The 14779-nt window shown below is 53.3% G+C and overlaps 1 protein-coding gene across 1 annotated transcript; it reads right to left on the minus strand.

The window, feature by feature from the left end:
• Positions 1-1152: 1152 nt before the first annotated feature.
• Positions 1153-6117, minus strand: Pdzk1ip1 (PDZK1 interacting protein 1). Its single transcript, XM_010610259.2, has 4 exons — positions 5769-6117; positions 3428-3536; positions 1855-1950; positions 1153-1357 (listed from the first exon to the last, which is right to left on the minus strand). Exons 1-4 carry the CDS (start codon positions 6088-6090, stop codon positions 1285-1287), a joined length of 600 nt encoding a protein of 199 aa, XP_010608561.1. The 5' UTR covers positions 6091-6117; the 3' UTR covers positions 1153-1284.
• Positions 6118-14779: the final 8662 nt, after the last annotated feature.

Here is a 14779-nt window from a genome sequence, read left to right on the forward strand (position 1 = left end):
AGCCAAAGCCCAGAGAAGGAAGGTGACTTGCCTCAGGACAGGCAGCAAGGCGGCAAAGGCCTGGAGCCAAGACACTGTTCCCCACTCCCTGCTCAGGAAGCATCCTAAGCCCCGCTCACTCCCTCTGCTGCAGGCATCTGGGAATGCCCCAGTGAGTATTGAAGGTGACCCCCTCCAGGCAGACTAGCTGCTCCCCAAGACCAGCTTTCACAGAGGCGAGTCCAGGGTCAGCCAGGCCCTGAGTCCCCTCTTCTTCTCCCTGCCTGCTGCTCCGTTCCCAGAGCCCCACCCCAGGACTGTGAGCCAGGCCAATAGAGAGGACTAGATTCTATTCCTGCACTGCAGTGAGACTGGCCAAATCCTCCGGGATCAGGGCTTGACAGGAGCTCTCCCGAGGTTACACAGCAAGTCGACAAGGACAGAGGACTCCAATCTAGGCATCCTGACTCCAGCCCCAGACTCTTTCCTGGCACTTCCCATGTCAAAGTCCAGCACTCAGACTACGTGAGGGGAGCAGAGCTGGATGGATGAGAGACGCTGAACTCCCTGCCCTGCAGAGCAGCACAGAAGTGGGTGGGGTGCTGCACAGAGGACTGATGGCCCTCCCGGAATCTCAGGTAGCCAGCATCTGCCCTGCAGGGAGCTCACCTGTGGCTGTGGCTCAAGGGAAGATTCAACCAGAGGAGAAAAGTACGACCCAGGGGCAGGTGGTCTCCCGCTCACACAGGAGTTCATCCCACACAGCACACCATTCAGACTCCAGGAAAGTCGCAGGCCCACTCTCCACACCACCAGGCTGTCAGGCCTCACCCTCACTGGCCTACCTCCCACCCCCAGCCCAGCTGCCCTGTGGCCAGGAGCTTCCTGGGTAATCCTCCAAAGCCACCATGACCAGGCTTCAGACATGATTGTCCTGGCTGAAAAAGAAAGATGGGCCTCGCTGGAAGCCTGAGGGGCTATTTCTGAGCCTCAGCCCCAGACATACAAAAAGTCTTTATTTCACAGAGAGAAGGGCCATTTCCATGCTCGTGGGGTAGGGTGGGAGGCATGAGGGGAGGTGCTGAGCTGGCTATCATTTCAGAAGCGTTCTCTGAATTGGGTAGGAGACCCCCAGGAAGACCCAAGGGCCACAGTCAGCCCCTACTTGGACACAGTGTGAGCCCCAAACTTGGCTGGCGGCAGCTCCAAGGTGTCAGCCCACCATTAGATTCCTGCACTGCAAAGGAAGTGGCTGGGTGGCAATGGCATGGATCACAGGTGCCTCAGAGCCTCAAGCGAGCCGGGTCACATGAGGGTGCTGCGGACTTTGCCCTCCTCCTCTAGGACGTTCTCATAGGCATTCTTGTGCTCACTGGACCTGGAAAAGAAGGCAGAGGCCTGGTGGATCATCAGGCCTCTCACCCATCCCTGCCCAATCCTGGACTTGCAAGGGCAATCTTGTCCAGAATAAACACTGAGGCCCACAAAAGGCTATGCACCTGGAGAGTGCACATCTCCCAAATCCCATGTCCCTCTTCCTGGAGCTCCTTCCTCCTTCTCTGGGTCCACCTTTGACCCCACTCCCCAAGCTTCCTCCACTACACCCCTTCGGTGAACCTCTGTCTCATGTTGAACCCTTCTTCCCCACAGCACCCACTGCCCTATGAATGTCACTGAATCTCCCACCAGGTCCCCATTCCTTAAAGGAGACCCTCACCAAAGTGAGGCTTTGCCCACCGTGGAGTCCTAAAATCCTGACAGCCCCATCACCTCGTGGCCCTTCCCCACCCCACACCCAGCAATGCCTCTTTCTAATCCTCCCTACCCACCAAGTTCCTGGAGCACAGAGCAGGCAGCCCTGTTCAGGCCCCTCACCTGAAGCCAGCCGCCACTGAGGAGTACCTTCCTTCCATTCCCACCAGGACTCCATCCGTCATGTTTCCAACGGTCATGACCATGGCTCCAGGCTCCCTAGGCATAGGACACTTCAATAATAACTCCCCTTCCAACCCCGTCCACAAAGACCCTGTTTTGGATCCTGGTTCTGACAAGCCCAAGGCAGAGGCTGTCCCTTCACAGAAGTACTTCTGTCCAGAGGGCTCTACCAGAGCCTACATCAGACTTCATCCCACTGGGGCCTCCCAGCCTTCTGCCTGGTCCACAGTGGGGGCTGGAGATCTGCAAAGGACTTATCCCAAACCCAAGACCTCTCTCCACTGCACCCTATCACACTCGGCTCCATCCCCAGAGCCGACCTCACAGGATTCTGTCTGCCCCAAAGTAGCAGTAGACAGGGTCACTGGAGAAGCAAGTGGTTTCTATGTGCATTACCTCTTGCTCAACCATAAACCCGCTGCATTGTAGGCTCTGTCCCACCCATCCTTCCCTGTCTGACCCCACAGGAATGTCAGACCTGACATGTCCCAGACTAAATCCAGCAGTTGCCCCCAAATCTGCCCATCCTCGGGCAGGCTCCAGGATGTCACCCCTCTTTCTTCCCCTACTATGTTAATCCAGCAACTCCCAGGGTCCCACCTCCTAGGCAGCTCTTGGACCTATCCCTTCACATCACCTCTGCCACCTCTGGGTCCAGACCCTGCCCCACCTCCTGCTCAGTACTCTCCACACCTGCAGACTGTTCTCACTGCCCTTCGTCAGTAGTCGTCATGCTTAGACTTTTCACTGGCCTCCTACCACACAAGACAAAGCCCAAACTTCACACACAGGGCCCTGCTTGGCCCCGGCCCTGCTCACCTCCCCAACCTCATCTTGGCTTCTTCATCCCTCCCTACCCACTGAGCTGCCTATGTTTTCTCTGCAGATTGCACTGGGCTACTGCTGACCCCTGGCCACCAGGCCACCTGTATGAGAGCAGAGCAAAGTTGCTCCAGGGACAGATGCAGCCTTGACACTGGGGACTGGCCTGGCAAGTGCAGAGTGGCTCTTGCCCTCTGTGCATTCGTGCCCGGCAGACACCTGCCCATGCCCACAACTGACTCCTCTAGTGCTTCAGGCCGTGGGACAGATGTGCCGTCTGGAATTCTTCTCAACCCCCCAGATCAGCTCAGGCTTCACTTCTGCTCATCCAGTCTGTGAGGCCTCTCTGCACTGCCACTGCCCTCCAGAAGGACCGGATGTTGTGTTCCAGAAGGAGGCCCAGCCAGCTACCCTGACTCTGCAGATGGAAACACTGAGATTCCTAGGAGACAAGGCATTCCCCAGAGCTCACCAGGAGGTACAGGACAGACAGAGCCTAGGGGTGGGAGCCAGCAAGCCTGAGTGCTCCTTCTGACTGTTACCAACTCATCCTGTGCCCTTGAGCCTGTTTCCCTTCTACTGACCTAGGCTTTCTGAGCCCTTCTCACTGCTGCTAGAACAAGAGCAGTGGTGCTAGGCGCACTCTGCCAGCTCAGGGCAGCCCAGCCCAAGGCCTTTGGTCAGCACTCACGGCTCTTCCTGGCACCAGAAGTGGTTGACGGCAAAGGCAATTGCAACGAGGACCAGGAACACTGCCACCGCAATGAGGCCCTGCATCCAGGGCTGAAGGTTCCCTAGGCCTGAAAAAGAGAGGAGGCTGCAAGAGCAATCCTGCCCCTAACACTGGAGCCTTTGTTGGAGTCCATCAGCCACTGCTGGGCTGAAGGAGACGCTCTGAGGTTCCAGGGATGGGAATGAAGGCCCATCTAACCCCACAGAGTATGAGAATAAGGACAGCATTGGGAAGAAAAGAAGACAAAAGTTCAAAGAAGCCTGAGCAGACAAGGATGGAATAAGATTCGGGGGCTGTGTCTGAGATCTCGGAAGCCCAGATCCTTTCTACTCCCCGACCCATCACATGCAGGGTCCCCCAGGGTGTGCCTGGGCCCCAGGGACTAAAGGGCAGCCCTGTGAACAACTGGTGTAGGACTTGGTAGCTGGGCTGCCCTCCTCCTCAGCAGCTCCCAGCAGGCTGAAGGGTGACCCAGAGCTGCCAGGTTGGGCCTGGCATCTGGAAGATCCTGTTCTGTAGCCAGAAGTGGTCCTCTGGGAGGAGCCTGGGAAGGTATGATATCAGCCAGGCAGGTCAGCAGGGTTCCCAGTGAAGTATGGCCAGGAAATATGCTTCAATGTGAGCCTTGTTTGCTCCTCCAGCCTGGTTCCCAGAGGACAAGGGCCAGAAACCAAGTGAGGCCCAGCCATGCACCTTCTCTGCTTTCTGACCCTTGGCACCAGTTCCAACCCTCAAGATTTCCCAGAAGTCTGCTTCTTGACCACTAGCAGCCCCAAGAGCTCTCCTCTTTCCTGGGCATCACTGTGCTCCAGGGCCTCTCAGAGGAAAGATGACCAGAGGTAAGGGTGCCAGGAGGAAATAGAGGTGAACAGGAAACATCTGGAGATCCCCTTCCAGACATAGCATCTGTACTCCTAGAGCCATCCTAGAAGAGATTCTGGCTAGACACTGAAAAACCTTACTCTGCTGGGCTGAGAATTTAGCCCAGTGGTGCCTCTGCCTGCCTCAAAAGTTCAAACCCCAGTACAGAGAGAGAGAGAGAGAGAGAGGGAGCACGAGAGAGAGAGAGAGAGAAACCTTACTCTGCCTTTCTTCCATTCAAAAGTCCTCCCTTGTGTCTATCTTCAATCTTACCTGCTTCAGTGAAAACCTAAACTCTTCTTTGAGCTCTTTCTGAGCCTGGCAGGTGTTGAGAAGGAGAGAATTATGGAACTTAGCACCAGGAGTAACAGAAGATACACAATGTGGTTACCCTGCAAAGATCATCAGGTAGACTCCTGGCCCCCATAGAAACAGTGACCCATTGCTTTCGCAGGGCTCAGTGATTACTCAAGCTCTGGCAGAAACTCTAAGAGGTCCCGCCCTGCTTCCCAGACATACCAGGGGCCACAGTCCCCTGTTCACCCTCCTGTGTGGCTCTGGAGTGGGCATGCAGAGCACAAGGTAGAGCCTGGGACAGGAGAAAGATGGCCTGGGTCTGGTATTTCTTCACCTGCTGTGCCACCCTTGTAAGTTATTCAACCTCTCTGGTTTCTTCAGCTCCCTGGAGAACCTCCAAGACCTGGGAGCAAAGCAAATATGCAAGACAGCCTAGGAGAGGATGCTCTGGATCCAGCTCTGCCAGCCCTCTCTGGACCTGGGTCCCATGTAATCACTAGGCTCTGGCCACAGATGCAGCCTGACAGAGCAGAGAGGGTGGCAGGCCTTGGGGTGTGGTGCTTCACTGGCACACACCCCTAATCTGGCAGCAGCTGTGGGAAGTGTCGGGTTAGAGTTTACTGTCCTCGTTTTATGGATGAGAAAACTGAATTAGAAAGGGGCAGTGATTTCTTAAAGCCACACAGCAACACAGAATTAGCAGGACAAAAAGCTAATTTCATGGTGGGGGCCACCTGGGGGGCTGAGCACCCTACCCCAGCCCAAGGAAGCAGAGACGGTGAGCAGTTAGGTCAAAGCCATGGGCAAACCCTCCCAGAGCAAGCCTGCCTGCCTTGGAGAGGTGGCTTGGGGCCCCTCCTGCCATCTTTGTAGGCCTGAGTCCTCCCCTCAGGGGCCAGCCATCTCCAGGGAAGTTCCTGCTTGGGAGCTTGGGTCTCGACTCCTGATCCTAGACCCAACATTTCCCCCTGCTGGTCCCAGGTCACAGACAGAGGCCTGGATAACCCATTCCTGCTCCTTTCCAGTAGAGTTGTTGGGGTAGGAGTGGCCAGGACACTACCCCAACCTCCACCAGGTCCCCAGTGTCCAGCCCAGCCTCTCCTCCCTATAGCCACCCAGACTTTCCCCTGTCCTGTGCTACCTTGTTGACAGCTGGCAGGTGGCACTGCAGTGAGCAGGCCCAGAATGACCAGGCTGAGGGCCAGCATGGCTGCAGGAAGCTCCTGGGTCTTCGCTCCGCTGCCCGTATCTGGCCTCCTGGAGCTGCGTGGGGCCTGGCGGTGTGTACCTGAGGTAAGCTGGAGCCTGTCTGGCTCTGGAGGACAAGAGCAAGTGAGGAAAAAAGCTAGGCAGGTGGCTGAGGGAGGGCGAGTGGGTGGTGGAGGAAAAGTGCCCTCCCTCCCAGGGAAATGAGCTTCCTGGCCAGTCCTCCCTGGCTGATGCCCAGCCCCCTGAGCTGGCATTCAAGGCTACACCTTCAGAGACCAGCTAAGGAGGCAGGGCAGAGAGCCAGGGAGATGCAGGGAAATCCCAGCCTGCCCCAAGCCCCAGATTGCCCCAGAGGCTCTTCCTAAACTTCCCCTTCCACAAGGAGCAGCCAGGCTTTGGGGAAATCAGTAATACGCTGTCCCTCCTGCCTAAATGAATGCAGTGGGTGGGGCTTCTTGGAAGGCTGACAGTGGGATTAAGAAATTGGCTGTCTGGTTTAGGAAGCCTGGGGAAAACCCCAGCGACCCAGGGAAGACTCAGAGCTGCCCACTTCCCTCAGAGCCCATTCTCCTCACCAAAGCTGAACTCTGGGCCCCAGTGAGGCTGGGACACAAGGCAGCATCACTGCCCCCAGCCCCAGAGGTTTCCTAAACCTACCAGTCCCATAGATCACAACAGGGTCTTAAAGTCCCAGCCTCCAACCTTCCCAGCCCAACTGACCCTACGCAGGCTCTGGAAATTGGGGAGACAACACCTGAGCTTAGTCAGAGGCCACAACACCTACCCTCAGACAGATAGCCAAAAAGTGGGTGGCCATGGAGTTGAATCCCTACAATCCCCTGCTCAAGCATAGGCTCTGGGTTTATGAGAGCCTCTGCTGTGCCAGCTGTTCCTTAATTACACTCACCAATCGCTCCTGCTTTCAGTCTATGAAGAAAGGAAAAGAAGAAGGGAAGGAGGAAAGGTGGAAGAGAGAAGAAGAGAGAGAAACGTAGATGGAAGGAAGGGAGGCTTCCCAGAAGCCAGGGCCTGAGCAGGAGGCTCCTCCACAGCCTCCCTGCCCAAAGCCACCAAACTGTTTCCCAGAGAACCTGCTGACAGCCCTTGCACTAGCAGAATGGCTCCGCCAGTGGGAGCACTCAGAAACCACAACTTGCCCCTGCTTTGTGTCTGTACACAAAGGGCACGGTGGGCCCATTACCAATCAAATCTGGGGTATTTACTCTCAAGGTATTCTAGGAGAACTTCACGTGGATCTGAGTGATTGCCTCCCATACACATGGATTCCTTCTCCCTCCTGCTCTGGCCAGGTGTGAGACTGCAGGCACAATCTGGAGCAGGCACTGTGCCTGTTAATAAACAGCCAGGGAATTGCAGGTTAGAATATAAGGAGTGGAGCTGAATTTAACAAACACCCACTAACCCCATCCTCAAGGTTTCAGGCAAGGGAGTCATGGTCAGATCTGCATTAGGGGATGGAAGGGGGCATCGGAGAAAAGGGGCATCTGCTTAGGAGGTAGAAAAGCCAGGGCGTGGCCTCTAGCATAGTGGCCAGCTGGGAAGTGGAGGGAGGTGACTTCCAGGTTAGGTTTCTGGCTCTGGTAACTGAATGGGTGGGTGGTGAAGCCTCGGAAGGAGCCAGAGCAAGTTGGGAGAGAGGGGTATATGACAGGCGACAGGCTTAGGTGTATTGTGTGGGTGGCGCATGGACCCTTCTGAGGGAGCCATACAGAAGGCAGCAGATTCTCTGGGTCTGGAGTAGAGTTAGATGCAAGAGACACCTGTGATACAGGGTTGATAACTTGGGATAGGAGCACATGTCATCCCTCCAAGACCTGTGTATGTCCGGATATGTGTGTCTATGTGTGTTCAAGACAGGAGCAGAGCAACGGCCTGGGTGCAGCCCTTCACACAGTGTTGCAAAGGAAGAAGAGGCAGATGGAAGACAAAATCCCAGAAAAGCGATGGGTAAGTCACTGCTGTGACATCCCTCCCTACGGGCCAGTGCCCCCAGGGTGTAGGCCAGCCTCTGCCCTCAGCACCCAGTTCCTAGGTTCTGCCTTCCTCACTCAAACATCCCCCACTTCCCCAAAACCCTTGAGGAAAGGTAAGGACTCCCTGGCCAGGCTTTATGGACTGAGGGGGAAGGGGGAGAGAGGTGAGCAGGAAGAATATCAGGTGACCGATGGAAAGAAAACACAGCTCCCAGGTCAAAGTCCCAAAACTTAATGCAAAACTACTTGTTCCAAGAAAAGGGGGTGTGGGTAGACACCAGCTTTGAAGCTGGTCCTGCTTTCTGCAGATCCTCCTGAGGGTGAAGGGGTCATCTCCCTGCTGTATGGACAGCCCTGATCCCTGTGGTAGCAAGCTGGGCCTCCTTGCTAGTCTGGTTTAGGTCCAAGGTCTGGACTAGTCTCAGCAGCCCCTTGGGGCTGGGCCTTGGGTCCTCACTTATGAGCAATTGTTACATTAATGCTTATTTCCTCCCTCCTCTACCCAGCCCAGCTCTGCCTCTAGAAATCATCAGACACTCCTTCTGGCTGCAACTGCTGTGATAATCCTTCAGGAAAGCAGGGGTGGACCTGGACTATTTATTTCCAGTAGTTCCCTTCTTCCCCACCCCATCTTGCATGCCATTCCACTTATTGCCAGCGGGTGGCAGTGTCTACTCCAATCCCAGACTGGTGGAGGGCAGGGGGCCAGTTTGCAGTTGAAGATTTCCCAACTTCCCCTACCTCCAGCCCCCATTTCCACGCACTCCAGTAGCGGTTTGGAGAAAGGGAAAGTGGACATTGGCGTGTAACTGTCACGATGAGAACAACGCACATGGATGCCCAGGGCTGTGATGTAGGACAGAACAAGATAACTGAAACCTGCTATTAAGGCAGTCTCGGAGGAGGCAATGCTAAGGGGAAAGTTAGCTGCATGGTTGGACTAGGCAGAAAGATGGTGGGAAGCATCTAGGCAGAGAACTCAGCCTGAGGAGAGCAGGGCTGGAGAAGGGAGCAGAGACGTGGAAGCTTCCTTCATCGATGTTACACTGCCTCTCCTCCATAATATCTACAGTGCTAGCCCTAGAGCTCCGAAAGACTATTTTTCATTCAAACAGGCATGGTGAGGCCCTTTGATGGTCTCCTTTGGCCTTTAAAATACTGTCCAACTTCGGTGGGCCCGAGGCCTGGGAGAATGTGCCCTCACCCTCCTCTGCAGCCTCGTCAACTGCCCCAGTGCCTCCTGCAACAGGGCCAGCTCCCTGTCGGCTCTGCCCTCCGCTTGGAGCATTCTCCCACCCCCCTGTAAGCCTGGCGTACTTAGCCTCCAAGTCTTCTGTCAAGGTCACTTTCTCCAAGAAGGCGTCCTTGGCTTCCTTCTGCCCCAGCGGTCTTCCCTGTGCACCTCTTCACAGCCATTGTGACAAATTGATATTCCATATTGATCTTGCTCTTCTAATATCTGCCTCCTGAGGGGGAAGGTACACGTCTGCCTCAGAGCCTAATACAGAACACAGTGCCTGTGCACACACTCAACAAATGGGAAATTAAATCTGTGTACACAGCGCCTGCCTCTGGTCTGAGGAAAAGCTCAGGCAATGACTGCTGAGTGAATAAAACAGCTCAGCTCCAGTGGGGGCCTTGTTTCTCTCTCTATCCTGCAGCTGGGGCATAGGCACTGGGCCTGACTTACCTGTGTGTGTGAAGGAAGCACATGTCACTGCACCCCAAGGGGGCCTCTCCAGCCCTGGAGTGAGGGTGTCCCAGAGAGGGAGCTGAGCCTCTGAGCCTTACAGTTGTGCCGGAGCAGGCCGAGAACCAGACCAACCCTGGGGACGTCTGCCGAAAGTGCTCTAGCCCTTCCAGTTCTGAAGCCTGTGATTCCATTAATGGACTCCTCTCGCAGTTTCTTCGCATTTAATGAGGTTCTGAGGAAACAGGCTGGTGCTGAGCCCCCTCCATTGCCCTCAGGATTGCATTCACCTGGCTCCCTTCGGTTAGCAGTCCCTTCCTAGGGCCCTACAGACAGAACTCAGTATTCACCACCTTGGACAGAGAAAACACTAACTCTGTATTTCACTAACCGTAACTTGCCACTTTTTTCCATCTGTTATAAAGGCCACAAACCACAGCCCTCTGTGACGTTTTCCTTTCACCGCACAATTGCTGCGGACCTCTGGATGTATCATTCATGTTGATCATTGTGGAAGTGTAACAGTCATTGGACTTTCCATGAGATCTCGTCATTGGGCACATTGAACAATATACATAAATCACTAGATCTCAAACGTATTTTTAATTTTTTGATAATTACATTTCAATATAATTGATTTCCTTTGACCTGTCATGCATTTTATGTTCTACATCTAAAACATTTCTCTGAGAAGGGATCCATAGACTTTGTAAGACTGTTCCAGGATTCCATGGCACAGAAGGATTTAAGTCCTCCTGACTGTCAGGGACCCTATGGCAGGGCTGCCCGAAGCAATGCCAGGTGATCCTAAGGTCAAACCCGGAGGAAGACGCAACATTCAGGACGGAGGCTTCCTGGGGCTCAGAGGAAGGGTTCTGATCGGATCAGGTGGTGCTCATCCCTACCCAGGGGCCCCAGTGCTAGAAGCTGAAGGGGTAGGAAGCACCAGCCTGGAGCCAGCCTAGCCAAGGAATGCACTAGCTGTGAATCCTGGGTCCTAGGCAACCCCCTGGGCTGGGAAGATTTATTGCCAGGACCCCCCAGTGGGGAAAGATCAATGAGGCCCTCCTGCTGTCTCCTCCCCAGCCAAGAAAGAAGAGGGCTGACCCAGCTGGGAGCTCAGCCAGTGGGCAGAGGGCCTGAGGCCAACGTTTTGCCCAGCAGTGAGCTCCCCAGGCCAGCAGTGGAACCAAGCTGGGGCACTGGCTTCCAGAATCACAGTCTCTCCTGGCCTATGGGCTCATCCTGAGTGGTGCCATCTTACTCCTCACTGTTCACCTGGGAAACTGACCCCAAATGGATCCACCTAAAGCCCACATTAGAAGGAGAGATAGGGCTAACCCCAGACATCCTAATGTCCAGCTCAGGGCTGGATCACCCCAGCTTTTTTGGGGGGGAGTATCAGGAATTGAACTCAGGACTCTGTGCTTGCCAGGCAGATGCAGCACCACTGAGCTAAATCCCCAAATCCCTGACTTTCCTTCATTCATTCACTCATTATATGTTTAGTGCCTACAAGGGGACCGGAAGTATAGTGGTGAATAAGACAGAACTTACATGGCACATCTGTGCAATTACTCTAAATGCTTCCACGTAGGCATATAAGCACTAAGAGTAAGCAAATTGGGATAATAGTCTGGGAGGCCAGGTAAAAGTAGTTTTAAACCTAAGGTCCATTCATTCAACAATTATTTATTGAGAGGCTCCTTGCTGTCTGGGGACACAGCTCAGTGGCCGAGCACTTGCCTAGCATGTGCAAGGCCATGGTTCAACCACCAGCACTGGGTGGGGGGGTGGAGAGTCAATGGGCCTAACAGTCGTGGCCTTAAAAGAGCTGACACTGTAGAGGGATCAGCCAGGAAACAAACAAGTAGATAAAGTAGGGCAGGTGGCAATATGGGAAAGTGCAGGCAGGCTCAGGAGAAGGGATGCTTCAAGCAGAGAACAGTGACAGCAGTGGCATCTGAGTGGAATGAAGATGAGCAGCAAGAGGGTCAGCTGTCAGAGAGGAGAGGATTTGGGGCAAGTGCAAAGGCCCTGGGGAAGAAGAGCGGAGAGCAGCCAGTGTGGCTGGAGATGTGACCTCAGGGAGAGGGCATGAGGGAGTTGGGAAGGTGACAGGACATTTGTTCATCTGCGACCTTGTGCACGATGTAAGGGCTTTGGATTTTACTCCAGCACAGACCAGGAAACCTTGGGAGAGTTTTAAGCAGGACAGACATGATCTGGCTGAGAAGAGTTGAGAAGTGACTGTGAGAAGCAAGAAGAGAAAAGCAGGGAGAGCTTGGCAAGGCTCCAGGCCAGAGACTCAGCGGCTTGGATCAGGGAGCAGCCTTGGAGATGGGAATATGTAGCTTGAGGCTAGGTCTGTTTTGAGAGCAAAGCCTACACGAGCTGGAATGTGAGAGAAAGAGGCAGGGTGGCTTCTAGGATTTTATCCTGCTCAGCTGGAGCAGGCTGGGGCTGGGAAGACTGTGGGGCAGGGGGTGCATCAGACATGGGGTTTCCAATTTGGTTTAGGAGATGGTGAGTCTGGAGGTCAGAGCTGAGGCCCAGGTTGGAGATGGGCACTTGCAGGAGGCTGATGCAGCCAAGGAGGCTTTGCCCTGGACCCTGGGAGAGAAGAGCTAAGCAATGGGGCTGAGGAGTGGTGGGAAGAGTGGGTACTGGTGGGGGATCCCCTGGCTTCAGAGCCGAGCATGGTCAGGAAAGGGGTCTTGAGAGCCTTTCTTAGAGTGGGCTGAAGAGGAGACCCAACAGAGGATGGCGAGCTCCTTACCTTACAGTCAACTCAGAGCCCATTGGAGGATTTCACGCAAGCCTTGCACTGCAGCAGGGTTTCTCCAATCATAGTTTGGAAAACAGGCTGGAAGGCAGGGAGTGGTGAGTGGGCTCTGGAAGGGAGCCAGGAGAGGTACAATGGCAGCTGGAATTAGAACCATGTACGGAGAGAATTGGAGGACATAAGAGCAGCTTAAGGGGCAGGAGGAGCCCACGGCATCAGTGCTGCAGGGAGGGAGGGGCTCAGACAAGTAGTCAGGATGGTTCCCAGTCCTTGACTTGGGTGTTGGTGCAAGTTTGTAAGCTGGAGAAAACCAGGAGAGTGGCAGGTGAGAAGAGATCATGTATTCATTGATTTACCAATCCTTTTCTAAGAGTCTGCTCCGCACCACGTTGTCCCAAGCACCAGAGCCCCATAGCCCTGCCCTCAAGGAATGCAGGACTTAGTGGGTAAAAGAAGCAGAGAGCAAGGAACCACGAATGCTGCTTTCTGGTACAGCCTGGGCAACACCTCAGAACCAACTGTGATATTTTGTTCCAGCATTTAGGTGAAGAAAGCTGATCTGGAAATAGGAGGCTTGGAGTTCAACTGCTTAAGGATTGAGACTGAGGCTTCAGACAAGGATGACACAGCTTGAGAGAAAAGTGAGAGGCTGGGCGAGGGCCCACTCTAAGAAATTCCTGCTTAAGTGGATGGGGAGTGGGTCCATCTCACCAGAAGAGAGAGTGCAGAGCAACCCAGATTGCCTATCATACCACTCAGGATAAAATGACAAGCATCAGCCAGGCTTCATGCTTCAAGATATTTGGAGTCATGGAACAGACTTTATTTCATCTCAACTAAAAATGTTCCTTTCACTTGTTATTAATTTTGCCATTAGTCTATTAAATTTTATCTGCAAGCAGAAACATTTCCAGCCAAAACGGGTGCTTATTTCAGGGTCTCTGCCTCCATATATCTGTGGACATTTCCTAGACCAAAGAGAGAAATTGTGCCCTGTGCCCTCTGACCACATGGGGATGACGAGTCACAGGAAGGCTGGATCTTGTTCAGTGAGAGAAAGAGATGCCTCCCAGAGTCATCCAGTTATGAGAGAAATGACTCCAACACTAGAGGTGTGTAATGAGGAGCTTTGGCTTGCAGAGGGAAGTAGAGCACAGCAGGGAGCAGGAGACGATAAATGGACTCAGTGCTGGAGTTCCTGAGGCCAAGAAGGGAATGGGAGGTCAGGATCGTCACCCGCCACCAGCTGTGGGACAGGTGCAAGTCTCTTCCCTTCTCCGACCTTCTGTTTCCCAGCAGTGCTCCACCAGACTGGCCCAAGGGTAATGCATCTCAGTGCCTCCCAGTAGCGGGTCCTTAGTAAATGTTAGAAGCACCAGATCTAAATTGGGTGTTTGAGCCATACCACCCCGTCCCAAACCCATCACTTTTCATGGCAGAAGCCCCAGCAGGGCAGGGAGAGGTGTTATAGGTCCATGGTACCAGCAACATGTTCACCACTTCTCTCTCAGTCTAGAAGTCCCGCCCAAACCATCTGCTCCTTCATGCTTGGAGCTTTTGTCTGTTTGCTTGTTTCTTGTCTGTTTGTTTCTTGGTTTTTATGGTGCTGGGGATGAAACCCAGGGTCTCCTTCATGCTGGGCAAATGTTCCATCCCCAAACTACACCCCAGCTCCTCAAACTTCAACCTTTATAATGAAGATGATCTTTAAAAACTAGAGCCAAATGTAAAAATCAAACAAAGTCTTAAGTACAGTCTCAAATTAAGAAAATGCACAAATTCAGGAAAGAAAAAGGAAATACACTAAAACATTTAATGGTGACCTGGACTGAATTTATGGCTTTTCTCCCTCTCTCTCTCTCTCTCTCTCTCTCTCTGTCTCTCCCTTTCTTTCTCTATCTACTTCTTCTTCCTCCTCTGCTTCCTCCTCTTCCTCTTCCTCTTCTTCTTCTTCTTCTTCTTTCTTCTCTTTCTATTCTTTCCAGAGTTTCTGTCATGAAAAATGTTGGGGAAGGCAAGTCTGTCCTATAAAAATGAAATAATTATACATTAAAATACAAAACCAAGTCACTTTCAAAAAATTTTATTACATCCTTAAGTAACCCAAAAGTGAGCCCAGAATGTCTTCTCACCAAAGAACTTTCTCTGGTGGGGTCCAAGGGTGCCAATTTGCTGGCCAGTTGGCAGCTGCTTCTATAGAGGGCTCCTGGGTGCCAGGATGCACACAGGAAGTGGTCTTGGCTCTGCCCTCATGCTCAGCACCGTGACAATGAAGGCAACTTCTAAATCCTCACTCTGGTCCAGGCACATAACTCACTTATTGTTCCCAGTGTGAAGTGAGCACTGCACCCCCCATTTGACTGGCAAAAATGGGGTCCTGAGAAATTAAACTCAGAAAATCCAGAATCTCAATCCAAGTTTATTTGATTCCAAATCACTTCAGCACTACATTAGACTCTCTCCTCACATTAAAA

This window comes from Fukomys damarensis, unplaced genomic scaffold, assembly GCF_012274545.1.
Source record: "Fukomys damarensis isolate Sample0158 unplaced genomic scaffold, DMR_v1.0_HiC HiC_scaffold_23, whole genome shotgun sequence".
NCBI lineage: Eukaryota > Metazoa > Chordata > Mammalia > Rodentia > Bathyergidae > Fukomys > Fukomys damarensis.

What these genes read in the sequence shown, in the direction of transcription:
- Pdzk1ip1 (XM_010610259.2), bottom strand. Translation starts at nt 6,090, where the DNA reads ATGCCAGCTCAGGGGGCTGGGCATCAGCCAGGGAGGACTGGCCAGGAA. An exon ending in ACCTGCCAGCTGTCAACAAG is followed by an intron (nt 3,537 to 5,768) that starts GTAGCACAGGAC and finishes TCTCTTTTTCAG; the next exon opens with GCCTAGGGAACCTTCAGCCC. An exon ending in TCAGTGGCGGCTGGCTTCAG is followed by an intron (nt 1,358 to 1,854) that starts GTGAGGGGCCTG and finishes CTTCTTTTCCAG; the next exon opens with GTCCAGTGAGCACAAGAATG.